Source organism: Gossypium raimondii, chromosome 13 (genome assembly GCF_025698545.1).
Source record: "Gossypium raimondii isolate GPD5lz chromosome 13, ASM2569854v1, whole genome shotgun sequence".
NCBI classification, from domain to species: Eukaryota; Viridiplantae; Streptophyta; class Magnoliopsida; order Malvales; family Malvaceae; genus Gossypium; species Gossypium raimondii.
In genome coordinates this window covers 42,713,037-42,740,493 of record NC_068577.1, presented here as the reverse complement: position 1 = coordinate 42,740,493, position 27,457 = coordinate 42,713,037, and the positions used below count along the sequence as shown (strand labels likewise).

Below are 27,457 nucleotides of genomic sequence, written 5' to 3'. Positions count from 1 at the left end.
TGTTTTTAATTATTTTAAACGGGTTTAATTGGTTTTAATTATTTTAGCTTAAAATTATTAAAATATTATAAAATTATAGAAAACTATAAAATTATAAAATATTAAAAATTATAAAATATTATTATGTTATGAAAAATATGAAAAAGTTATAAAATATTAGAGATTATAGATTTTTAAATATAAAAATAATGAATAAGTTATAGAAAATTATATAAAAGTTAAAATGGAAAAATTAAAATATATTTTAGAAGTTATAAAATTTATAAAATTATAAATATTTAAGAAAATTATAGATATCTTTTTTTTTTTGAAGGTTTGAAATTGATTTTAATGGGAAGCTTGAAGTGTGATGATGATCTGACTTGTATAGAGTGTGAAGTAAGAGGCCTGAGAGATAATGAGTTTAGTGTCTTAATGTGAATGATGAATAATAAATTTGGCTAATGAGATGTGATATCAGGAAAGTTGATAATGATATATTGATCTATGATCTCGGACAACATAAAAAGGAAAACAAAAATGAATAGTGATTTTTTATTAAAAATATTTTTAAAATTTGAAATTATAAAACAAATATAAAAAATAGGAAGTTATTAAAAATTACGGGCAAAACACTAAAAAAAGCCCTTTTTTTTTAAATTTACTGAAATGGGCCGGTTTTTTAATTATTTACCGTAATGGGCCGTTCAAAAATCACTTGCCACTAAGCGATGTCGAGAGTGCGTGATGAGATCAAGACGTCCACGTCGGTGGTCGCGCCGACGTGGATGCTACTGACACGCTGCAGCGTGAACAATTCCCCAACGGTCAAAAATTTGACCGTTGCCCCCCCAACGGTCACAATTTTTTTTACTATAAAACCCCCTACCCCTTATTTTTTCACAAACAAATCCTATCTCAATTTCATTCAAAGATTCTCTCAAATTCCTTAAAAAATTCTCTCAATTTCCTTCCAAAATTCTCTTAAACTCTCAAATTCCTTCCAAAATCCTCTCAATTTCCTTCAAAAATCTCTCAACTCCATATTAAATTTCTTTTCCATTCAATTTCATTTTTAAAGAAAATTTTAAATATTTTATTTTTTAAAATAATTAAAATTTTAATATTTTCAACAATGGCGAATCATTGATTCGTCTTGATAGGAATCACATATCGGTGGAGCAAATGAAAATGGTAAGTATTAAATTTAAATTTTAAATTTTATTTAAGATATTTTTATTTATGTATTTTTAGATAAATATTAATTTATTTTTTGTTATAAAAGTCTGAAGATCGGGTATTGGAATGCAATATTCGGAATATGCATGGTCCTCTATCACCGTTAGTAGAGAACTACCTGCGGGAAGCGGGATTTTGGCACGTGGCGACGGTAGGCCGGGGATGCAAGTTGGAGCCGAAACTGATCAGTGCGCTCATCGAGAGGTGGAGACCCGAGACGCACACATTTCATCTTCCATATGGAGAGTGCACTATCACTCTAGAAGATGTCCATCTGCATTTGGGATTGCCGGTGGACGGGCACCCTGTCACCGAGTCTGCCCAATCTAGCAATTGGGAGGCGGTGTGCTACGAGCTTTTGGGCGCTGTTCCGGATAAAATGGATGGAGGTAAGGTGGAGATGGGCTGGTTACGTGCCACATTCCCCAATCTGAATGCAAATTCAACCGAAATTGAAAGAATTCGATATGCCCGATCATACATTCTTCAAATAATTGGAGGCTATCTGATGGCCGACACGTCACGGAGCCGTGTACATCTAAGGTGGCTGCTAAAACTCGTTGATTTTAGAGCAGCCAGTGAATTTAGTTGGGGGTCTGCCGTCTTGGCAACATTATATCGGGAGATGTGCGGGGCGACCAAACCGAGGAGAGCAAAAATCGGAGGTTGCCTGTCACTACTGCAATCATGGGCACGGTTTCGCTTTCCATTTCTACGTCCTCGAGTGAACCAACCATATACATTTCCACTCGTAACGAGGTAAATTTTATATTACATTTTGAAATTGTTATGTAGATTTTGTAAGAATACAAGTATGCTAAAATTTATTTAATTAGGTGAAACCATCCGGCAAGTTATCGTGGATTACCGTCTGAACTTGAAGATATACGACTTCTATTGGAGCAACGGTCGGAAGCAGAAGTAAGTATTATTGCAAATTGATATTTCCATACATTCGCTAGTGGATTGATATTTAGTATTTAGTATTATGTATATATGTAATATTTCTATCATGTTCATGTAGTTTCAATGGACACCATACGAGGATCCGGCAGTCCGGGCAGTAATCCCGGAAGAGTTTTTACAAAATCCGAACGCTTGGCACGTGAAAGTGGTGTTGATCAACTATGTAACCGTGGAGCCCCACCAGACAGACAAAGTCCTACGACAGCTTGGATGTAGACAACCGATCCCTGCGGACCCTGAGGTGTTTGACGAGCACCACAAAATCGATCTTCAGCTATTAGGTACGGATTGGACTAGATACTGGTCAGAGTACATAGAAATGTGGAAAAATCGGCATAAGTATCTACCTACTCGGGAACAAATCATCGTTCCCGAGTTAGCGTGCGTTCCAAAATACATGTCATGTTTTAGGATCCATGGGAAGCCGTATTTACTTACGCTGGAGGAGAGGCAGCGGCAAATACGTGTCAGAAGGGAAAGGCGCGGGCCTCTAAATCCAAGGGGACAAGACTACGAGGGCAGCCCCCTCAACGAGGCCCAGACATTCACCCGGTTCATCATCAGCGGCCATGCAATCACCGTCCCTAACGAGAGCACCGACGCAGTCACCTGACGCAGCAATTCAACAGATGATACCCACGCATTCGCCTTTCCCTATAATGCCAGGTATGTTTCCTAGCCCTTATATGTACCCTAACCCGTACATGTATCCTTTTCCGAATCCTATGGCAGGTTGGAGCCAAATGCCCGGTTCAGCTCCATTTCCTGTAATGCCGAGCGGACCACCGATAACTAGGCCAGCGGTGTAGAAGGGGTCGCAAGGGGGGCCGTCGGGGAGCTCTCATTTTTACCAATCTCCAGCAATGCATGGCTTTCAAACTCCGTCGCCGTTCATGATGCAAACACCTCCATATACACTATTCTTTGAAGGTGGATCATCGTCCCAAGTCCGACAACCAGATGCCGAACCGGAAGAACAACAATCACCACCGGAGAAAGAACAACTGTCGCCGGAAGCTAGAGGAATGAGGAATCCAGCGCGTAACCGTCGACGGCCGCCATGTGGAACCGAATCCCCCGGTCATAGACATTGATTACCGTATTAAAATTTATCATTTGATGTAATGAAATAGAAGTTTATGACGATGTAATACACATAGAAATTTTCCAAGTTATTTTGATATTATTTGATTTAATTAAAAACCCTAAACCCTAACCTAATTTAATTAAAAACCCTAAACCCTAACCTAATTTAATTTAATTAAAAACCCTAACCTAATTTAATTTAATTAAAAACCCTAACCCTAACCTAATTTAATTAAAAACCTAACCCTAACCTAATTTAATTAAAAACCCTAACCTTAACCTAATTTAATTAAAAACCTAACCTAATTTAATTTAATTAAAAATCCTAACCTAATTTAATTAAAAACCCTAACCTAACCTAATTTAATTAAAACCCTAACCTAATTTAATTAAAACCCTAACCTAACCTAATTTAATTAAAAACCTAACCTAATTTAATTTAATTAAAAACCCTAACCTAACCTAATTTAATTAAAAACCCTAACCCTAACCTAATTTAATTAAAAACCCTAACCCTAACCATAACCTAATTTAATTTAATTAAAAACCTAACCTAATTTGATAATCTTACTAATTTGTACCATATTATTTCCGACTTAATAATTTTACATAAATTGATAATTTGACTAACCATTAACAAAAGTTTTTGGGCATAATAATTTTACACAGTTTTACATAATGTTGGGTTTCGTAAAATGTTTTGACTGGTACTAACATTTAAGAAATAGTAGTAATTTGATAATTTAACTAACAATTAATACAATTATTAATTAATAATTGAATAAAATGTAATTGCATCACTTATTACATTCAACTATTGCAATTAGGGCATGATTGACTTGTATGGCCTGGGTTCCTACACCATCCGCACAACTTCTGTTGACTGGATGTTTCTCGGATATCCATATTGTTCCGTATTCTAGTGGAGCAAGGTCGACCCTTCAGCTTGCGACGCAATTCTCTATCCGGTAACAGCTTAAAAGGAGCAAGAGATACGGGCGGCCACTTACGTTCATCTGGGACCGGTGGGAAAACGTGTCTCCATACGTGGTACATGTTTTCTAATTTGTACACTTCGTCCACATAACTCAGCGGATCCAGACGGAGTTTCTGACAGGCTGCAATAACATGAGCGCATGGATAACGAAGTGTGTCGAACTTCCCACAGTCACAAGTCTTGTTTCGCAAGTGTACACGATATTGCCTGCCAACAACACCTTGGTGCAGTCTGTCAAACTCCGTCACGCGAAACCATAAATTGTCTCGATCGTGACACACTGCGTGTATGGTGTTTGCCCTCGCGTTCACCTTGTTAATTTCTTAAACTACCTTACTTCACCATACATGCCCACCCTGCATCTGGCCTGCATAAGTTGACGCTCGCTTTGGAAATAGCACCGCCAAACGAAAATATGTCTCTCGCACAACCGCTGTTATCGGTAGATGGCGCGTTCCTTTAAGAACAGAATTTATGCATTCTGCCAGGTTCGACGTCATATGGCTATATCGTAGGCCTCTGTCGTATGCTTGTGCCCACTGTTCGAAACGTATGTTGCAAAGGTAGTCCGCTCCTTCTCCGTTTTGGGATCGTAAGATTGTCAACATCTCGTGAAAACGATCTTTATTCATTTCATACCCAACCAATATAAGAACATAGCGAATATTTTATACCACTTCTACCAATAAAACTAATTCAAAATGACAAACGAAATAATACAGTTATATAGTAAATACCCATGTTAGTCACTTGTCGTCGTTCGATCTTAGATGGATATTGCTTGTAGTAGTTCGAAGCAACGTGTCTCAGGCAATATCTATGGTGTGTACGCTGCCACAGGCTTCCCTCTCGATCAAATGCAGCTAGTATACCGGTGCCCTGGTCTGAAATAACACAGATATCAAGTTGGGGACACACATGCCTCCTTAACCTAGAGAGAAAGAAATCCCAGTCATCAGACGACTCCCCCGGTGTTATTACAAATGCAATTGGAAGAATTCTCCCACCGCCGTCCTGTGCCACTGCAACCAATAGCCGATGAGTGTACCTACCGAACATGAAGGTACCGCCAATTTGTACCAACGGCTTGCAGTATGGAAATGCGTCTTGGCATTGCTTAAAGGTCCAAAATAGGCGTTTGAACACTTGGCATCCACGTAGCAATCGGCCGTTGTAGTACGCATGTTCCGTTTCAAGGTCTGTGATGACACCTAGGACGTATCTCTCTAGCACCTGACACCATTGCCATATTTCATTATATGAGGCGTCCCACCCACTATGCATCTTCTCCAATGCCTTTTGCTTAGCTATCAAAGCTTTACGGTAAGAGGGCGTGTACCCCATTTGGCTACGGATATTGGCAATTATCATCGGCACTAAAGTTCTAGGATCTGCTTTTATCGTGGGCAGTATCAAGCTAGCCAACATAGCTGAATCCATTTTCGGATGATCTTCTGAAACACCTACAGAGGGAGGGAGTACATTAAATAATGCAACATTGGAAAATAAAAATATTATTTAGACACATTTAATACTGTACCTGCAGCATATGTATGTGGACCTTTGTACTTTTTGATCTCCCACAACCCTATCCTCTTCCTTAACGAGACGACAATTTTCCATGATCATGTGCCGTCTTGCACCGCACACTTCGCCTCAAACTTATCAGATTTTGATTTAACGACGTGGTAATTAACGCCATTTTTGATGTTATGCTGTTTCAAAACACCAATAAAACTATCCTTATTGGTAAACTGATTACCAACTTCAAGTTCACCGAGATCTACCCCCGGACTTGTACGATCGCGCAACCGGTGTGGTAGATCTGGAAACTCTAACGCATCATCTGCTGACAGATCGACATTATGCATGTGGGCTGGAGGTGAGTATGCTCTGAATCGTGGATTTTCTTCATCATCTGCACTCCTATCACTATCTTCACCTTCTGTTGGAATAGGCTCCGGTTCAGAAAATAATCCCACCTCTGCACCATCCGGCTCGGGCTCTCGAGTTGGATCCACATCGGACTCATCTTCTAACCCAGAATCATCTGCAGCGTACGACGTCCCCTCACCGGTTGATGTCGTAGGTAGTACGTCATCCCTTCTTCTGGGCATTTGATAACGTCCCCAATTGGATGTAGATTGCCATCCACTAGAACTTGATGCAGTTCCCCATTTCGTATTTCCAGCGTCAAACGTCGAGCCACCGACGTACATGTCCCATCCACCGACAGAGTGTCTTGGTGGGGATGTGCATTCGACACCGCTACCGAACATGGCCTGTTCCGTATTTTGTAACCCGCTAACCGAGTGTCGGCCATGGGTCGTGTATACATCTCGAACACTAGACGGAAGTACATCAGTTGGCGACGTAAATTGTACATATAACTCAATATAAGTTGCTCCGCTAGCAAGATGAGTCTGCACCATTGCCTCCAAGCTACGAGCACCTTTTATGTCGAGCGAGTCATATGTCACCGGATCAACAGAAGAACAAAATCGATACGTGATTGACAGAACTTTCATTGGCGTCCTTCCGAAGATTTTACGCATAATTCTTTTACGAAGTTCTGTCAAATCTCTGTTTTGGCTAAATGACAGTCGCACCGTATTCTCTGACAAAAAAAAACACCATTCTCGGTATGGTAAACCTCACCATCGTAGTAAATAATAGCACTAATACGTTCACTCATTTTGAAACTCTAACTTTCTTAGCCTCTCTAAAATGTTTCTGCTATGACTTATGCATTCTAAGAACATTTTCTACCTAATTTATAGCCTCAGCCCAAACTTGCTACTGTAGCAAAATCGCGTCCACGAGGGCATGATTTGACACTATTTGCTTAGAAACGTCAAAAAATAATTATTTCCTACATGACCAACTGTAGCGAAATCGCGTCCACGAGGGCGCGATTTCACAATTTCTTCTCATATAGCATCCTGATATCAGCGATTTTATACTATTTGCTCAGAAAACGTCAAAAAAAATTATTTCTTACATGACCAACTGTGCCGAAATGGCGTCAACGAGGGCACGATTTCACAATTTCACAATTTCTTCTCTGATAGCATCCTGGTAGAAGCGATTTTATACTATTTGACCAGAAACGTTAACTCGGAATATTTTTTTTGGGACCCCTAAACCCTAAAAAGCCTGCACCCTAAACCCTAACACCCAGAAAACCCAACGTAAAATCAACGTCAAAATCGCGTCCTGAAGCGCTTTCGTGATAGATCGGTAGCGTCCACGTCGCCGACTGCTTGGCGTGGACGCTACCGATCATCACGACTCGACATAAGCGCTTAGCTGGCAGCGATTTTGGGGAAAATGGCCCATTCCGGTAAATAATTAAAAAACCGGCCCATTTCAGTAAATTTAAAAAAAGGGCTTTTTTTTAGTGTTTTGCCCAAAAATTACTACTCCTTTTATAAATTTTATATTTTTAATAATTTTTATCAATTAAAAAAATCAATTAAATTTCCATCAATATTTTTTTTATATCCAGATGACAGGTCAACACCACAATATGAGTTAACAACTCGTTATAATTCTATTCTATCATAGTGAACTAAACTTACCCTTAATGCTTCAATACTAGTGTAAAAAGCCCAAATTGTCCGGCCCACTCAAAATAGGCCCAATTAACAACCCAAAATCCTAATTACCCTAGCCCAATACAGACCCTAGCCTAAAATCCAAAACAAGCCTTCAGAAACCCTAGTAGCAGTAGGCTTAGCGTCGCAGCCGCCTCGCCCCAACGACGCAACGTTCTGCACGTTGGCTCTCCCTCGCTCACCTCCGCAAACGTGGCACACGCCGTACACGTCTCCTACGAATCTGCAACATATCACAAACAATAGATAGCAAAAAAATATAGCAAGAATTAAGGGATTTATTTTGTTTTATTATTATTTCTCTAAGATTCGGCTATAAAACCGAATGATGATAGTGTAAAAGGGGGGATTTCAGTGTAAAAAAGGAGAAATAGAGAGGAAAATACTGAGATTACAAAGTTTTTAAAGGTGAATCGAGTCTATTTTTATTTGTCTTTTTATTTGTATTTATTTTTCGTTTAAAATATAAAGAAAAGGGGGAAGAGACTTACATGGTCGCCGGAGTAGTCGGTAGGTGTCTTCTCCGTGAAATCGGGCGTGGTGGTGTAGGTAGCGCGTGCGTGAAACTAGGTTAAGAAAAACCTAGCAGAGCACCTTTCCCCCCTTTTTCCTCTGTTGATTTGAAGAAAGAAAAAATGAAATAGAATTGGGTTTTTTTTTTGAAAGAAATTTTAGTTTTTGTATTGAAGACAAAACGGCGCCGTTTTACCCAAGCCTTAACCCGCGCGGTGACCCGACCCGGAGGGGAGGATCCGCGCGTTCTGGCCAATTGGGGAATTTGTGCGTGCGGTCATCCCTTTTTGCAATGCGCTTCAATTAGATCTGTTTTGTTTTTAAAATTGGCCGCGTATTTTATTTTTGTTTTGATTTGGTCCCTCAATGCGCAGCGTTTTGGAGGGTGGGATTAATTTCCCTCTTAGTCCCCCATTGTTGCTCGTGCGTTCGAGTTGGTCCCTTTTTATTTATTTTTGAATTCGCCCCCTGCTTTTTCGTCTTTTATTCAATTTAATCCATTTTTTTAAAAATATTTTAATTTTTTTACGTTATTATTTTATGGTACTATTACTTGTTATTATTACTATTATTGTCTATTATTATTATTATTAATATTATTCATTATTTTCATGTACATATTTTACATTTTCTTTTCATACCTTTTTATATACATGTGTATATATATATATGCATTGGCATTTTATAGCATACATACATCTTTTATATTTCACAGTCCACGCACATATGCTTGCATTTTCTATAATATATATATATATATATATATATATATATATATATATATATTCTTAGAATTATTATAAGGTTTTGTTGTTGTTCTATCTGGTGTATTTCATGTTTACATATATGTATACTTGTATATGCCTGTTTTAATATATGCATATATATGTTTTCAAATTTTATTTATGTTTCATACTTATATTTTGACAATACATATATACATGCATATTTTAAATTAAAGTGTTTATTTCATATTGTACATTTTTTTAAAATATACTTTTTGGGAAATATATTTTGGTTTATTAAAATCATCATATTTTACAAATTTCTAAAATATTTGGCATTCATGATTCTCGAGAAAGATCGTGTCCTAACTGACTGGATCGTGATCATTTTTCGATGAATTTAGAAAGCCAAGTATTTGTTTTGCAATAAATTCACAAATTTCAAATAAAGCTTATTCTCGAGGATTCAAAATGTTGGGTCCTAACTTACTGGTCCTGATATTTTGACTTCTCGAAATAAGAATTTTCAAAAGCAAAAGGCAATATTCGGGTATTTTGAAGATTTAAAAACATTGTGCCCTAACTCACTGGGTGTGGTGTTTTATTTCTTTGAAATAAGAATGTCTTATTATTTTGATTCATTCATGAAATAAAAAGTTTCCTTTTAAAATCTTTCAAATTTTCGACACCAAGGCATTAAAAAAATCAATTTGGTACCAATTTTGGGCGTTACGAGGGTGCTAATCCTTCCTCGTGCGTAACTGACTCCCGGACTCATTTTCTCAAATTTCGTAGACCACAATTATTTTTAAGGTGAGCCGATCACACCTTAGTAAAGGATTGGTGGCGACTCCAGTTTTTGTTTTTAAAAGTCGACAACTAAATTTTTGCTTTAAAAAAAACGGTTTCGACAACTAGTATAGAAAAAGATAAAGAAAGATTCCCCTTCAACAAAATTAAAAACAGGAGAGGAGAATAAATTATTATGGCGACACTAACGACGCCGTATTCTTAACGTGAAATTGACTTGACTCGACGTCGTTTCTTTCAGTTTGAAATACCTACTTTGCCGCTGAACATTCAAGAATTTATCAAATTCACCCCCATGAATTTCAAATTCTAGTAAAGCCCCGCTATCTCTCTCTCAAAGTCAAATCAATAAAAATTCCATTTTCTTTTGGCGTTAAAACGTTTTAATGGAAAATCTAGGCTATTGAGGAAGAAGAAGAAGAAGAAGAAGAAGAGCAATGTCGACGATAGAGAATGTGTTGATTCAGATCTTCGAGAGGAAGAATCGAATAATCGATAACGTAAAGCAGCAAATCCTTCTCTTCGATCACCAACTGGCTTCCAAGAGTCTCATCGATGGCTTCGTTCCTCCGCCTTGGCTCCTCTCCTCTTCTTCCTTCGGTAATCTTCTCTTTCAGCTTTACATTTCTCACTTTTTCCCTATCATTTTGATGCTTTGTGAAGTTCATTTTGAATTCATTTCAACTATATCTAAGAGATAATATGGTTTTGGTTTCTTTGTTAATGCTTCTATTTTATTCCACTTCATTGAAATCCGTGAATTTCTTGTATTTTGTTTTTTTCCCCTTCTGTTTCTTATTCTTGTACATAACCAATTCGAAGTCTTCTTTAGCAATGGCGTCTTGCATTCTTCTTATTTATTGCTTTTCTGATTTTTTAAACTTTTTTATAATATTCGATTAAGCACTAAATTAGCAATTGTGTCTTGAATTTACCTTTTAATTAATTCGATAATTTTGATTTAGTGATTTATTGTACACAATCGATTTGGAGTGTTCTTTAGCAAGTGCGTCTTGAATTCTTCTTAGTTATTCCTTTTCTATTTTTGCTTTTCAAATTGTAATATTCGATTAAGCATTGATTTAGCAGTACTGTCTTTATTTTACCTTTTAATTAATTCAATACTTTTGGTTTAATTCTTAGTTCTTTTAAAACTAAAAATGTTGAAGGAATGTTTCATTGACTTCAAGATCTTAATTTTCAAAATTTGCTTCTTCAAAGCTACAAAAGTCCTTTCCATTTTAAATTGTCTGTTTTCATTTCCTTTCTTGCGAAGGCTTCTTTTCATTTGAATTCTTTATTGCATTATGATGTTTGAACTTAATAGCAATCGGTTTAGAATAATTTTCTTAGTATTCTGTTAACAGTTCCTTTTAATGGATTTATAAATGAAAAAAAAGTGTCTTCTTTTTAATTGCAGAGTTGAATAAGGATGATCTTATCTCAGGACTCCTACTTCCACATTCACAACATTCCATTCCTTACTGTTCTCTGTATCAACAGCCAGTTGTTACAACCGATAATGTACAATTACCCCATGTTTTATGCTCTGGAGTTGGAGTTGATGCTTCGAATGAAGGCTTAGATAAGTTCCTTTCTGGTAAAACGGATCAGCTGGATCCTAGTGTTACATCTCCTCAAGATTGTAGAGATGAGATGGTCTCAGATCTTTGTCCTGACCCTTGTTTATCACTAGCAAGAATCCAGAGATCTAAGTCTAGGCAACGGGCTTTAGAGCATCGGAACAGTGCAAAAGTGTGCAAAAACGTTGAGAGCTTTGACAAGAATGATGATGCTTGCAATAGTCAAAACAAAGTGTCCAAGATTGCATCTTTAATGTCTGGTCCTGTGGATAAGTTGGAATTGATCAGATCTGGTGATAATGTTGTGAGTTATGAGGTGGAAAAGGAAGAAAGAGGGCAATGCCGGAGCAAGGAAAGAAGTGAATATTTTTACTCCGGCAGAGTCACAAGATCAAGTTCTGTCCAACCTTCCAAGTCCATGGGTGGGCCTTCAGGTGCAGGTAACACTTGTGTTGCTGAGCAGTATGAGGTGGCACCTATGAAATCCATCTGCAAATCAGGACAACATCATGTTTCTCATGAGTTATTGGAACCAAAAGTTGCTGAACCTGTTGATAACACTGAAAGTCGTCTAGTAAAAAATGAAGCAAGAGGTCCATGCTGGAGCCAGGAAAGGGGTGAAGATATTTGCTCCGGTGGTATCACAAGGTCAAGAAGTTCCGTTCATCCTCCAATGTCTGTGAATTGTCCTCCAAGTGCAGGCAAGAACTTTTGTGTTGCAAAGCAGGATGGTATTTTGCTTACAGAATCTATTAACAAATCAAGACTACAGCCTGAAGCTGCTGATGAGTTATTGCAATTTGTCAAACCAGTTGAGAATGTTGTTACTTTTGTAGTGGCGGAGCAAGAAAGAGATCAATACCCAAGCAAGGAAAGGGGTGGAAGTATTTATTCTGGTAGGGTCACAAGATCTAGAAGTTCTGTCCGATCTCCAAAGTCTGTAGATGGGCTTTCCTGTGTAGGCAAAACTTCTGAAGGTGCAACATGTGACGAAAATATGCTTATAGAATGCATCAGCAGATCAAAGGCACAGCCTGATGTTGTTGATAAGTCGTTGGCATTGGTAAAGCCTACTGTTATTTCTGATGAAACATGTGGTTCTAGGAAAGCAAGAGACCACCGAAGCAAGGAAAAGGGCAACGATGTTTATCAAGGTAGATTAACAAGATCCAGAAGTTCTAGGCAATACCAAACAATGGAGAATGATGTTGTAGATCAATATAATGATGGTAGTACCAGGTCAAGATCTAATCATAGTGCAAAGTTGTTTAAACTCGATTCCTCTAATACTCTGGAGAATAAAGTTAGACAATCCAAATCAACAGCTTCCAACCAGTTCCTATATGCAAAGTCATCGGAGAGGTCTGAAGGGGTTGAACTTAGGGAGGTTTCTGGTACTCAAGTAGATTCTTTGCCTTGTATTGATGGTAGTGATCTAGCTGAATTGAATCAATGTGATGCATTTGTTGCTGAAACTGATGCAAATTCTGGTGAGTTAGTTGAGGCTTCAGCTAGTTCTGCCTCTAACTTGGATGGTGGTAACAATTCTTCTCTTATAAAGTCATTGAATAGGTATGAAAGAGTTGAGTTGGAAGTCATAGGAAAAAGTCAACAGTCTTCATCTGCTATTAAGGTGTTGCCCAAGCAACTTGATTTTGATGATTTGGGAGACTGCACTGTGAAGGAAGCTTCTAGTCTTTTATTAAAGAGTGAAAACATGATCAACTCATTGGATAAAAGTTCTCTTACACCACTTCCTTGTGCAGATAATCTGGATGAAGTAACTTCTGTTCACTACCAAGAAACATACAACTCAACCCATGAAAGGCAGTTGCCAGAGGAGCAAGAAGATTTTAGCAAAGAAGAGAAACTGTCTGAAACAGCTTTTAGCAAGACATCTGGTGGTAGAATTTCCAATTTAAATGTTTTGTCCTCAGTAAAAGGCACACCTGAGGTTTGTACTGATGTTGTAACAAGTACTGTACCTGAAAGCATTGAAATCTCTGAACAGAAAACTTTCATGGAAGATCTTCCAACTACCTCTAAAGTTTGTTATGAAGCTTTGCATAAAAACTTACTACAAGATGGGGCAGGATCTAATATAGATGTTGAGTCAGGGATGGATTATCTCTTTGAGAAGGATAATGGGAAGGTTGAAGAAGCAAAATCTGTAATCATGGTCCGAGAAATTAGTCATCTTAATTTTAATACTGATTTATGTGGTGGTCCTCCTATTTGTAGCCCTCCCCTGCTAAGTGTAGCAGATGCAAGTACCATTGATGCATTTGGACATCCTTGTGCTGCATTATTTGAAGAAACAAAGGGTCGGTCTCTGAAAGAGAAAATGGAGTCCAGTCCTCAAAATCAAGATGAAGTCGCAATGGGAAGATGTATTGCTGGTGACACAGGTTCAGTTCTAGATCAAAAACATGCAAAATCAAGTGACAAGGTTGCAGTTCAGTCCATACGACCAGGTAAACACTCTAGATCCCACGTGGAGGGATCATGGTCTCATAAACGGAGGAAGGTTGATGGTCAACAAAGTAATTCCCTGTCTTTGTCATTAAACTTGATGGTAAAGTACTTTAGGTGATTTACTGGGTTTATTTTCTATGATATAATCCTAAGCATATCTAAATCTCAAAACTTCTTTTATGTCCCAGGAGGAAGATGCTATGCAGTTAAACGCTAAGCTCCTAGTTGATGAAGAACAAAATGGGGTATGCTACACAACGTGTGGATCTAAATCTTCTCTAGTTTAATTCATTTCCATATTAATATCTATTACTTCCCATGTGATAGTGATGTCTTATACCTCTTTTCATACCATAAAAAATGCTTACACTTTCACTAAATTTTATCTAGAAAACAATTGATTAAGCTAAACTTAATTGTTTATTTCAATGTAATACTGCATCTTAAGTGGTTATTCCGAGTGTAAAAAACTTTAGGAGGCAAAGGATTTCACTTGCAATTCCAAGCCATCAGGACGGTAGTTAAGCTTTGACTAGCAATTATATATAATCCCAATAGATGGCTGCGATTGATTTCTCTAGCTTTCTTCTCAATCTCTCTTCTAATTTATCTCAATTTCTCATGTCTTGCAATTTGCTTACATTATTTTGAATTCAGTTATTCAGAAGGTAGCATATTGCTCAGTTGCCCTTTTTTTACTTTATTTCATAATTAGCATAATATGTGGAACATGTATTTATAAATTGCACAGGTTACATTCCTACTGGAAATTGAACACTTTAGCTTAGTGAGTGTCTTATTGCTGTGTTGCCAGGGGAAATATAATCGAAAAGAGAGGGGCAGAAGTGAAAACACCCCTTCCAATTTTATGCATAAACAATTTGATGTGGCTTCTGTCTCAAGTTCACCCCTAGCGAACCTTGAAAATTTTGATCAATCAGAGGATGCACCAGGAACAGTATATCCATCCAGCATCATGTTTGGTTCAACAAGGAAATGCACTGCAGATGAGAACCAAATTATATTGAATGTTGGGGATAACTCTGACTTTGCGAATATTGAACATTTGGCTTGTGATGAAAGGAGCAAGAAAGAAAGCAAATGTCAACTAGGAGAAGATGGTGAGTTTTCAACTTTTCTCATTAGTTCTCCTTGTCGACCACCTACAGATTTTATCAGTGCTGATCAAAGCAGACCAGAACTTGAGGGGTTCATTATTCAGACAGATGATAAACAAATATGTAATGGTGGAGAAGGCATTGGCTTTGAAAAATTGCACCTTTCAAATCCTACAATAGAACGGGCTAGCCTTATAGAGCAGCTTTGTAAATCTGCTTGCACCCGTACCCCACTGCCCCAATTTCCAACCACATATAGAATGCACCAAGCAACTGGTCTTTACCAATCTGTTCCTAAAGGACTTCTAGAATGCACGGATCTGAGGAGCACTCTTCCTAAAAATGATGATAGAAAAAGTCACCTTAAAGTTAGCAGTAGTTGCTTTGGTGAGGAAACAAACTGTGCGACTAGTCTTTGCCAATCTTTTCCTAATGGACTTCTAGAATGCATGGATCTGAGAAGTACTTTTCCTGAAAATGGTGATAGTAGTCACCTTAAAATTAGCAGTAGTTGCTTTGGTGAGGAAACAAACCGTGCATTTCTTGGAGGATGCTTTTCTGATTGCTTGCCATTGTCTAGTTCTCAACTTATCGGAAATGTGAAGAATCCTTATCTTTCTCCAGTTGGCAAGTTCTGGGATAGAATCATATCAAACTCTGACAGTTCAGAGAAGCGAGGTAGCCTAAAGCTAGAGCTGCCCTGCATTAATGAAGAAAATGAGAACACGGAAGAGGTGGTTGACGCAATTCACTTTCAGGAAGCCACTGCATCGAAACGATTGACTTGCTCTGCCAAAAGGGTACCACTTGCTGAGATTATGGAATGCCCAAATGCTCCATCAGTTTCTGGAGCTGAAATATTTAATGTTAGAGATAGCCTGGACTCTGTGAACACAGCCTACAGCTTCATTGGGACTGAGAATTGTATCAAGCAAAAAGTTGAAAAACAGAATGCCACAAAGAGGAGAGATATAAATAAGTCGAAAGAGAACTGCAGTATAGGACCAGGGATGACTACTACCAAAAGGACAAGTGAATCACTTCGTTATAAGTTCAGTAAACCAAAATTATCTCAGAAAACCAATCCAAGAAAAGGTGGGCCAAGTTTCTCAGAAAAGGAGTTGAAGCTAAATAATATAGTTTCAAATGTAACTTCATTTATTCCACTTGTTCAGCAAAAACAAGCAGCTTCCATTGCTACTGGTAATCATTCACTCATTTCTTCTGCAGCCATTCTTTTTTTGTCATTATTCCCCAGCATTCTTGAAAATGTATGTTACTATCTTACCTATATATTATGCTGATGCTTTAAGTTATATGTAATTCCTTATAGGGAAGAGGGATGTTAAAGTGAAGGCTCTGGAGGCTGCTGAAGCTGCAAAGAAACTTGCTGAAAAGAAAGAAAATGATCGCAAGATGAAAAAGGAGGCCCTGAAACTTGAACGAGTGAGGTTGGAGCAAGAAAACTTGAGGCAGTTGGAGCTTGAGAAGAAAAAGAAAGAAGAACGAAAGAAAAAAGAGGCCGATATGGCTGCTAAGAAACGACAGAGGGAAGAAGAAGAAAGATTGGAGAAAGAGAGAAAAAGAAAGCGTATTGAAGAAGCACGGAGGCAGCGATGTGCTTCTGAAGAAAATTTATGTTCAAAGAAAGATGGCAAAGAAAAGAAGTGCCAAGCCCGGGTAAACTTCCTTATGCTGTATAGAAGGTATTTTTTTAAGGACTTTCTTTCTGCAAAATGGCATTAATTGCGAACTTCTGCTGTAGGATGAGAGAGCACAAACAATAAAGGTTCCTAATGGTGAAGCATTGAAGCTTGAGAAAATGCAAAGAGTAGGCACAAATGAAGGAAAAATGTCAGCCAGGGAAATTAGCACAACTGTTTCTTCAACTACTGATACTATAAAAACTAGCACGGCCAATGAAGATTTTCATGCAAAGGTAAAATTCATTTAGCAGGTTCAGATCTTTAATTTTGGAAATTTGTCTACCCTTAAGCAATTATACTTCTTTGGCTTAAATAAAATGAATTTTAAGGGCCCCTCTTAGTACTACTGCTATATTAAACTGAAAACAATGTCACTTTTTTGTTAACCATCTTTAAAGGCTGTTTGATGGGGCAATGTTAAGGCTTATGATCACGTGCTTAAGTGTTCTCTCAGTTTACATTGACAGGGTATAATATGTAAAAAGAAAGCAACAACTGCAATGAGATTTTCACATGTCAGTGCAATTTAAGGAGAATTGTTATGATAAGTTTGAGTTCAGCTTTTGCTGCAACAAACTGATGGAATGGAAATTCAGGATTTGTAATAGGACCTTAAAATGGATTGTTTTGTATCACTTAGACATCTTTTTTGCTGCCTTTGTGAAATCCATAAAGATCAAAGACTAAAAGAGGATTACTGTTCTTTATATGAGGCTTATGTATTTTGCTATATTTTACCAGTTTAACTGAAACCATTTCTTGGATGTTTTTCTACGAATGGTTGTCGAATTTTTAGTTGAGCCTCATGTGTACATTGAATCTTTGTCAGGCAATGAGCACCTTGGATAGAGCAAAAGCGAGTGATAATAATGATGCAGATATAACCATTGAACAATCTTATGATATTTCTCCTTACAAAGGTTCTGATGATGAAGAAGATGACGGTGAAAGTGAACCTAACAGAAAATTTGTTCCTCCATGGGCAAGGTATGTGACACAGTTTCATCGTTCTAGAAACAAGTATTGAAGTCCATCTTAAGATGTTTTCAGCTCTTTGTTCCAGAAAACTAGTATTTGACTCTTGTGGAATTTTGCAGTAAAAATCACGTGGCCTGGGCTATCATTTCCCAGCAAAAAGTAGATCCAGAAGCAATATTTCCCCCAGAAAGCTTTTGTAGCATTTCTCAAGGTGCTTATTCATACCAACTGTAAATCCTTGTCCTATGTTGTTTCCTGTCGGACTAACAGTTATTATCCTACATAGTTCTCTTGCCAAGAAAACTCCAGCAACATCGTGCAAGTTAAATTGGATGGTACAGTTTTGAAAACCATAGCATCTTCTGCCAACTAAGTGACATTTCTTGCATGATTGTAAAGGTATACTATCTCTTCATTTTTTCACTGGCATTGGTAATTCTGTAGGCCTAAATTTCATTTATAAAAACCAATCCTCCCTGGATATTTTTCATTCATCAATTGGTGACCGCAGTTTTGTTCGTGGACCTTAATATCCATAAGGCTAAGAATTTAAAGCTTGAAATATGGTTTTTTTCCCTGAAATTCTCCCACCTAATGAATTCTTAGTTTTTATTTATGTGGCAGAGTGAATAGCGAGAGACACCTCGGAAGAGTAAGAAGCAGGTGATTACTGATTAGAACTGAAAGTTTCCAAAATGTCAATGTTAATGGATGCTGTCTAATCTTTCTTACTGTTTATTGTTTAATGATATAATATCAATATCAAGTCAATAACACAGCCATTGAAGCTGCAGACAAAGTAGATCAAAATTACATTTTGTACCAGTTCTCACTCCCTCATCCTCAGGTAACACGCTTAAAAATTTAAGGGATAATTTCTATTAATTTTTTAAATATGATATTGTAATTATCCAAGCATATTTAAAAGTTATATGTAGGATCCACTACTAAAGTGTGGGCTTCACGTCATATTTTGATAAACTCTACATACATGACTTTAAATCAGGATCGGTTAATTGTATTACAATTATTCTAAAGTGGGCTGTATGTGATATTTTGATGAATCATTAGATAACTTTAAATTATGATTGATTAATATAATTATTTTAGGTAATAACTGATATACTTATATTCTAGGGGGCTTTGCGAACAGATTTCCTCTATCCCATTTGATGTTTTTTTTTAATTAGTGAATTACAATAACAGGATAAAGTTTTGAACAACAAACACGATTAGCGCGACTTAAATTCAGACTACACCTAGAATTGTGAACACCCTTAACCATTAAGTTATCATATGAGATTCACCTTCAATTACTTTTTATCACGCGTTAATATAAAAAAATTATTTATATTCAATTGTTTATAAATAAAAGTTGACTTTACATACTAATGTCGGAACATTCAAGTGGCACAAGGAACGCCAAATAAGGAAACCATTTGTCTTTACTATAGGATGATCTTTGATATACTTGTTAAATATTTTTCAAATATGATATTTTCCGATCATTATTATGTACCTGCTTTTTAATATTTATTTTTTGGGTCCCATGTTTTGTAATATTTATTTAAGAAGAATTTCCTTGTTAATATAAGCTAACAATTTGTCAAAAGTTTTGCAGACAAAAAAAGGCGGGGGGGGGGGGGTTGAAATAACGTAAAACTTGATTAAGTTGTTAGTAGCTGAACAGTGTGTCACGTTGGACCAATTCAACCTCATATTGAATTGGGTCTAGAAGAAGTGGGGGTGTTTTACAAAAATATTATAAAAAAAATTAAAATTTACCAAAATATTACAACTTTTTTTTATTTACCAAAATATTACAACTTTTTTTTATTTACGAAAATATTACTTTTTTTTATTATTTACCAAAATATATAAAAAAAACAACAAAAGACAAAAAAAAAACAAAAACTGACACAGCCTGATCACCCCAATGCCATTGGCGGCACCAATGGTGCCAATGCCATTGGCGGCACCAATGTGCCAAAGGACTAAAATGTGACCACTTGTAGTTTCAAGGACCTGGTATGCAAATTTACCATTTTGAATTTTGAAAGTGAATTGTTGTTGTTGGGCGCACTAAAAGTGAAATGTGACTAATTGCCTTCTAAGCCCTCCTTATTTATTATTTACTTTTTATTCCCTTCAACTCACTTTTTTATTTAATAAACAAGCCCTCAACCTATTTTTGTAGTTAAATAAGCTCTTAATCTATGATTTTTACTCATAAAAGCCATTTATTTTATTATTAAAGTAAATATATTTTACCTAAAGTAAAGCTATTTAAAAAGTATAAACTAATTAGCATTTTATGTATTATTTTATAATTTGATGAGAATAGTTTATTTAAAAATTTACTAAATTTGATGAGAATAGTTTATAATTATACTTTATTTTTTCTATTTGGGTTACATTTATAGGTGATCAGTTTTATTATTACTTATAGTTAAGTGATAATTAAGATACTTAGAATTCTAATTAGTAATAACTCTATTTTAATTTAATAAACTATTTTCATTTAATAACTATATTTTAAATTAATAGAAATATCGACATGCCTTATTGAAAAATAGTTTACTTAATTTATTAAATTAAAATAGAATTATTAAATGAGAATAGTTTATTAAATTAAAATAGAGTTATTAAATGAGAATAGTTTATTAAATTAAAATAGAGTTATTAAATGAGAATAGTTTATTAAATTAAAATAGAGTTATTAAATGAGAATAGTTTATTAAATTAAAATAGAGTTATTAAATGAGAATAGTTTATTAAATTAAAATAGAGTTATTAAATGAGAATATTTTATTAAATTAAAATAGAGTTATTAAATAAAAAAGTGAGTTGAAGGGGATCCAAAAGAAAATAATAAATAAGGAGGGCTTAGAAGGCAATTAGCCACATTTCACTTTTAGTGCGCACAACAACAGCAATTCACTTTCAAAATTTAAAATGGTAAATTTGCATGTCAGGTCCTTGAAACTACAAGTGGTCACATTTTAGTCCTTTGGCACATTGGTGCCGCCAATGGCATTGGCACCTTTGGTGCCGCCAATGGCATTGGGGTGATCAGGCTGTGTCAGTTTTTGTTTTTTTTTTGATATATTTTAGTAAATAATAAAAAAAAGCAATATTTTGGTAAATAAAAAAAAGTTGTAATATTTTGGTAAATAAAAAAAAAGTTGTAATATTTTGGTAAATTTTTATTTTTTTTATAATATTTTTGTAAAAAACCCAAGAAGTGGGCATTGTTGGTGGAGAATTTTTCTAATTGTGTAACGGCTATATGACGTGGGCAGCTTTGAATTTGGATTTGGCCATTCAGGGCTAGTGGGGTGAAGGTTTGGATTTGATTGAAACTCATTGACATGAAATGGGTGGCTTGCTTTTGTCAATATTATTGATTTGACTTCTCCGAATTCACATTGTTTTCTTCAGAGTTAGCATCCCACTTTCTATGCTGCCCGTTTGAGTTAGATTCCAAATCCCTAATTTGATATTTTCTTTAATGGACAATTAAATCTTTAGTTAAATTAGGTATTACCTTAACCTCTTCCTTTCCTTCTTTTCTTATCAAGTGTGAGAAAAAGATGACTCAAAAACAAGTATCATTTAGGCTCTATATATTTATTTTCTGGAAAAGTAAATATAGGCTTGCAGTTAAGTCCTTGGAATGGCTTTCAAAATCGATAGTGGTTACTTTCCTCAACTACATTTGAGAAAGCAACAACAAAAATACCAATATCTTAAACCTTTGTAAAAATGAATAAAAACAAAACTTATACATCAGTTTCAAATTTCAAGGTACCTTTGAATCATTTGCCACTGATTGAATACTATAGTTCCAAAATCAATTTTAGGTTGTGTTCTCTAATACTTCTCAGATGAATTTTTTATTAAAAATGTTTTTTAAGTAATGAAAAAGAAGTCAGTGTAGAAAATTTTTAACTTATTTTAAAGCTTTTTAACATATAAAAAGCAGAATTTTTAGCTTTTTCAGCCCAAAATTGCTTTTGACTGGTATTTTACTTTTTAACCTTACTATTTCTTTTCCAAATAGACGTTAGAAGAATTTTTTAATAAATAATTATTATATTTAAATATTTAAATATTTAATCTTACTATTTCTTCTTCCAAATAATACAATTGTGTTAATATCTAATTACAAATATTTAATTATTATATTTAAATATTTAAGTATAGTTTATATATTCTAATTAAATTTAATAAATAATTAATATTAATTACTTAGACTTATTTAAAATTAATATTATATATTAAAATATTAACAATAAGTTATAATAAATTATTTTTTATATTTTTTTCTAAAATATCATAATATTAACTAATTTGAACATTATTTAAATACATATTTGTTACTTTATAATATCATGTCTAAAATGGACATTTTATTTCTCAAAAGTATTTTTTGACAGCAATACCAAACACTCAATTTTTTCAAAAGCTCTCCTCAAAAGTACTTTTCCACAGCACTTTTTAAAAGCATTGCCAAACTAGAGCCCTAAGTAATTGAATCTTAAAAAAGAAAAAAACCCTCTCGAAACGTGAAAAACTAAAATTACTTGTTTTTATATCCTCTTCCTGAAATGACATGTTTCAAAAATTATGTATCAAAATCATACATTCAAAGGGGTTGAGGGTGGTGCATAGGCGGCACCACCTTAGATTCTGACATAATTTAGTTAAAAAATAATATTTTAGTAGTGGTGTCAAAGTGATAGGTGGAACCAGTGACCCCTATCTGATAGGCGGCATTGGTGGTGCCTATCTGATAGGCAGCACACCTAGCATTTCCTCCCCCCACTCCCCCATTCGGTTCAATTTAAAGTATCAGTTTAAAAAAAAAATAGCAAAAGAAGAGAGGTGGCACCAATACTTTAAAATTGAGCCGGATGAGAGAGTGGGGAGGGGGAATGCTAGGTGTACCGCCTATCAGCTAGGCACCACCAGTGTCGCCTATCAGATAGGCACCATATCCCATTATGTCATAATTCAGAGTGGTGCCGCCTATACACCACTTTCTACCCCTTTAAATATACCATTTTAATACATAATTTTTAGAACATGACATTTTAGTATATATATATTTAATGTTATTTAGGTAAAAAAACCTAAGACTTCTAATACACATTTTGTTGCATTATTCTGATTTGTCTCTTTATTAATTTTGAGCCAAGGAAAGAAACACGTGTAAGGCAAATGTCAACCTCGCATGCATGGCAGCTCCTCACCAGGTCTCAAGCCAAATGGTTCCATGCATCCTCAAAGTGTGCCACTGGGGGAAACACTGTTTCGCCTAAAAACTTTTATGAGACTCTGTAAGTAGAGGCATCATTTTAAAATTTTCATCCAATTTTAAAACAATTACAAACTTATTTAGTTTTTTAATTGTTTGATTAAATCATGATATTAATTTCTATACTAAAAACTTTGCTCCATTCTTTACATATTTATATATTCATGTCTAAAATTCATTCACAATTTACATGATGGTTCAATAGCAAACTTGTTCATTTAAGCATCAAATTCAGCATTGGAAATCCCATCAATTGTTTATGGTAGGGTCAGAATAAGGGAATCATTCACGTGGTCTGTCTCAGCATAGTTTTACAGACAAGCTCTATTTCTTGTGTATGTTTTGTATTTATACAGATTTGAGTAGAAATGCTGCAGTAATTTAAGAGTTGATAATATCGTTCAATTTAAAACAAAGTTTTTCATGAAATATCTAATCACCTACCTTAAAAAGGGTCACTTTTGAAACCCCATAAAGAAAAGTACACACACACACACACCCAACTCTCAGTGTCATTTCTGTCCAGTTTACTTATGTGATGTTGGTACTTTTTTATTATTATCAAATTTAAATAGATGAATTTTAATTTATGCATGTATGAGTTTTCCTTTTAGATTTGAATTTCATAATATGTGGGATATATTTCGATTATTAGACTGCTTGATTCTTCTGATTGTTGTTACGTGGATGTATTGCATGTAGTCATAGCAGGTTTAAAGAAAAGCGTAGGGACTAAGTTTCAAAATTTAAAAGAGTAAAAGGTGTGAGAGAAGAAATAGACCTTTCTGTCCCTCATTGCCCTTAATCATCTAAAACCATGGCCAAATCCAACTAACCGTTATATTTCCATTATTAAAGTACAAGAAGAAGATATGATTGTTTCAAAAGCCCACAGGCGCCTATTTCTCCCCACTTTTTCTCCATTTCTCATTAAATTCCCTTTGCCAAAAGCTTTAACTTTTTTTATAACTTAGCATCATCAAATTCACAATTACATTCCACTTTGGGAGTCTGGGTATTTGTATTTCTTCCAAACCAAGAATCTGTGATATCAAAACAATGCCACCAAGAAACCTTCTTGTTTTCTTGCTGTTTCTCTTTCCCCTCCTCTTCACCTTCGATTCCCCATTTATAATCTTAGCTGAAAGTACCAGCTTTAATTTCCCATTCTTCACTGTTAGGAACCTCACTCTCCTTGGTGATTCTCATCTTAAAAATGGCGTTATAGGCCTAACCAGGGAGACTGCTGTTCCTTCTTCCAGCTCAGGTACCCTCATCTACAACCACCCAATTCATTTTCTCGATCAAGATTCCAATATCACTGCTTCTTTCTCCACCACATTCTCTTTTACCATCGACAGTGTCGACCCCACCTCTTTCGGTGATGGTTTAACCTTCTTTCTTTCACCTGATAACCAAACCCTTGGGAGTTCAGGTGGGTATCTTGGTCTTGCTAATTCTTCAGATTTGGCCAAGAACAAGTTTTTAGCCATTGAGTTTGATACCAAGCTTGATACTCGGTTCAATGATTCCAATGACAATCATGTCGGTTTGGATGTTAACTCCCTCAATTCAATCAAGGCTACTGATGCATTGTTGCAAGATATCGATTTGAAGAGTGGGAATTTGATCACTGCTTGGATTGTTTACAAGAATGATTTGAGGGTCTTGAATGTTTTCTTGAGTTATTCAACTGTAAAGCCTCCAACACCATTGTTGTCTGTGGATATTGATTTGTCTGGATACCTTAAAGAGTACGTGTTTGTTGGGTTTTCAGCATCAACAGAAGGGAGTACAGGCATTCACTCGATTGAGAATTGGAGTTTCAAGACTTTTGGTTTCCTTCCCGTGAGACCAAGATCACATCCTCACAACGTATCCGGTAGTTCAGTCACAGTACCATCAGCTGTTCCTGCATCAAATTCTACCAATAAACACCACAAGAGGCTTGGTTTAGGACTTGGGATTGCCGGTCCAGCCTTCTTTTTTGTCGTGCTTGCTGTTTTCGGTTATGTATCAGTGAAGAAATGGAAGGATATGAGAATAGAAAAGAATCTGAAAGCAGAGATTTTGGCAGGGCCTAGGGAGTTTAGTTACAAAGAACTGTATGCAGCCACAAGAGGCTTTCACTCAAGTAGAATCATAGGGCGGGGTGCGTTCGGGAATGTTTACAAGGCCATCTTCGCCTCTTCGGGGTGTGTTAGTGCGGTGAAAAGATCAAAACACTCCCGTGAAGGTAAAACCGAGTTCCTTGCTGAATTGTCTATCATAGCTGGTTTGAGGCACAAGAATCTGGTTCAGCTACAAGGTTGGTGTGCTGAGAAAGGTGAATTGTTGCTTGTTTATGAGTTTATGCCTAATGGAAGCCTTGATACTCTGCTTCATCAACACCCAGAGAATGGCTTATTGCTGACATGGTCCCATAGACAAAATATTGCTGTCCGATTGGCCTCTGTCTTAGCTTACCTGCACCAAGAATGTGAACAACAAGTCATTCACAGAGACATAAAGACAAGTAATATAATGCTTGATGGTAACTTTAATCCAAGACTTGGTGATTTCGGATTGGCAAGGCTGATGGATCATGACAAGAGTCCTGTTTCAACACTTACTGCTGGCACCATGGGCTACCTTGCCCCTGAATATCTTCAGTACGGGAAAGCAACCGAGAAAACTGATGTTTTCAGCTACGGTGTCGTTATTCTTGAAGTAGCTTGTGGTAGAAGGCCGATAGAGAGGGAAGTAAACAGCCAGAAAATGGTGAATTTGATTGACTGGGTGTGGGGCTTGCTTGGTGAGGGAAGAATCATTGAAGCAGCTGATAAAAGGTTGAAAGGGGATTTCAATGAGGAAGAAATGAGGAAGTTGTTGCTTGTAGGTTTGAGCTGTGCACACCCTGATAGTGCTGAGAGGCCTTCAATCAGGAGAATCCTTCAGATCCTTAACAATGAGGCGGATCCAATAGCCGTGCCGAAGATGAAACCGAGTCTCACTTTCTCTTGTAGCTTAACTGTTGAGGACATTGTTTCAGATGATGAAGAAAGCAAAACAACTCAAAGCTGATACGAGTTGGATACAAAATTCATTGATTGTTTGATTCTTTCATTTTTGCTTATACCATCATTATAATATTACTTCATTTCAGTGCTCATCTGAGACTAGGAGTTCATTAGTGTGAGTTCAAAAGTACTGCATTGAACTATGTGGTCTCTGCTGTAATCTGAAGATAAATTTACAAAGTTCTGACATGTTCTCTTGCTGTCATCCGCCATTGTTAGCTATCTTTACTGATATAAAACTTGACTCTATTCACACTCACACTGTTATGGGGCTCACTTTACATTTAAGTCTCCAAATTGAGGACTGACTCGCATATTTGTTCATATGTTGCTGGCAAATACGATAAAAGTAACCTAAAAACACTATTTAAAGTTACTATATATAGTAGTTTTCAAGGGGAATGGTGAATAGTCATATAGTATTTAATACAATGTTAGTACCATAAAGAATCCAACCTGCAACAATCATATGTAGCACATTAAATCATCAACAGGCAAGAGTAAGTTACCCCATCATTTTCCTTAAAACTTCTATTTATAGGTCACTTTCCAGTTCTGATCTCTCTTCATTTATAATGTTTATGCAAACCCACGAAAGCAACCTAAATGTTTCATTTAAAAGCAAAATGATAATGAAACAAGTGGAAGCAAACTTTATTCAAACTAAAGCAAATTTCTGCAGAAGCAGATATCAATATACAAACAAACAGGGAATTAAGGGACTACTCTTGACTCTCAGTATCATTGTCAACCTTCAAACTTCTTTCCCTTGCAGAGGTTTATGTGGTAGAGTTAAGGCAATTTCAGCTGCCCATGTGACAAGGCTCGGCCATTGGATCCATGTTACAGTAAAGTATTTTGGGTATTGATGTTCCATCTAACTGGTTTGAATGATGTTTCCTTGCTGGTGCACCTCCATCCAATCCCTCATCACATCCAACCATCACCAGAAACAAAGATTAAAAAAAAGGGGTGTTTAGAATATCTTCGAGTTTCGTGTACTTGGAACTGATAGCATAAAGAATCAATATCAAAGGTGGTGCAATGAATATTTTCTGATGCATTCAAACAAACATAGCATGTAATGCTAGAAATGTAGGACCTTTTTAAGTCTAAAAGGTGATTTTCATTAATCATGGATTGCTTTATCAAGGTTCTAACATGCTTTTGGGGGCTGCTTAAAGCCCATATATAGCCAAATGGGTTTCTTAGTAGAAAGATAAATCTAATTGAGATTCTTCACCAAGGGTACAAAGAAACCCTCTCACATTAATATTTTAGCCTTA

General features: G+C 36.1%; 2 protein-coding genes across 5 annotated transcripts; both read left to right on the top strand.

The window, feature by feature from the left end:
- The first annotated feature begins 10,245 nt into the window (after window positions 1-10,245).
- LOC105783536 (uncharacterized) lies at window positions 10,246-18,831 on the top strand. Of its 4 annotated transcripts, none has more exons than XM_012609056.2 (11): window positions 10,246-10,532; window positions 11,353-14,090; window positions 14,179-14,235; window positions 14,805-16,311; window positions 16,442-16,788; window positions 16,874-17,047; window positions 17,644-17,801; window positions 17,912-18,003; window positions 18,079-18,191; window positions 18,417-18,455; window positions 18,560-18,831. In XM_012609056.2, exons 1-9 carry the CDS (start codon window positions 10,370-10,372, stop codon window positions 18,117-18,119), a joined length of 5,277 nt encoding a protein of 1,758 aa, XP_012464510.2. In that variant the 5' UTR covers window positions 10,246-10,369; the 3' UTR covers window positions 18,120-18,191; window positions 18,417-18,455; window positions 18,560-18,831. The 4 variants fall into 4 exon arrangements, with proteins under 4 accessions (XP_012464510.2, XP_052481960.1, XP_012464509.2 ...); XM_052626000.1 differs by having other exon boundaries at window positions 18,399-18,455; XM_012609055.2 differs by having other exon boundaries at window positions 18,417-18,566.
- A 5,181-nt stretch (window positions 18,832-24,012) lies between these two features.
- On the top strand, window positions 24,013-26,430 carry LOC105783537 (probable L-type lectin-domain containing receptor kinase S.7). The gene has a single exon (XM_012609058.2). The coding sequence runs from the start codon at window positions 24,172-24,174 to the stop codon at window positions 26,173-26,175; it is 2,004 nt and encodes a 667-aa protein (XP_012464512.1). The 5' UTR covers window positions 24,013-24,171; the 3' UTR covers window positions 26,176-26,430.
- Window positions 26,431-27,457: the final 1,027 nt, after the last annotated feature.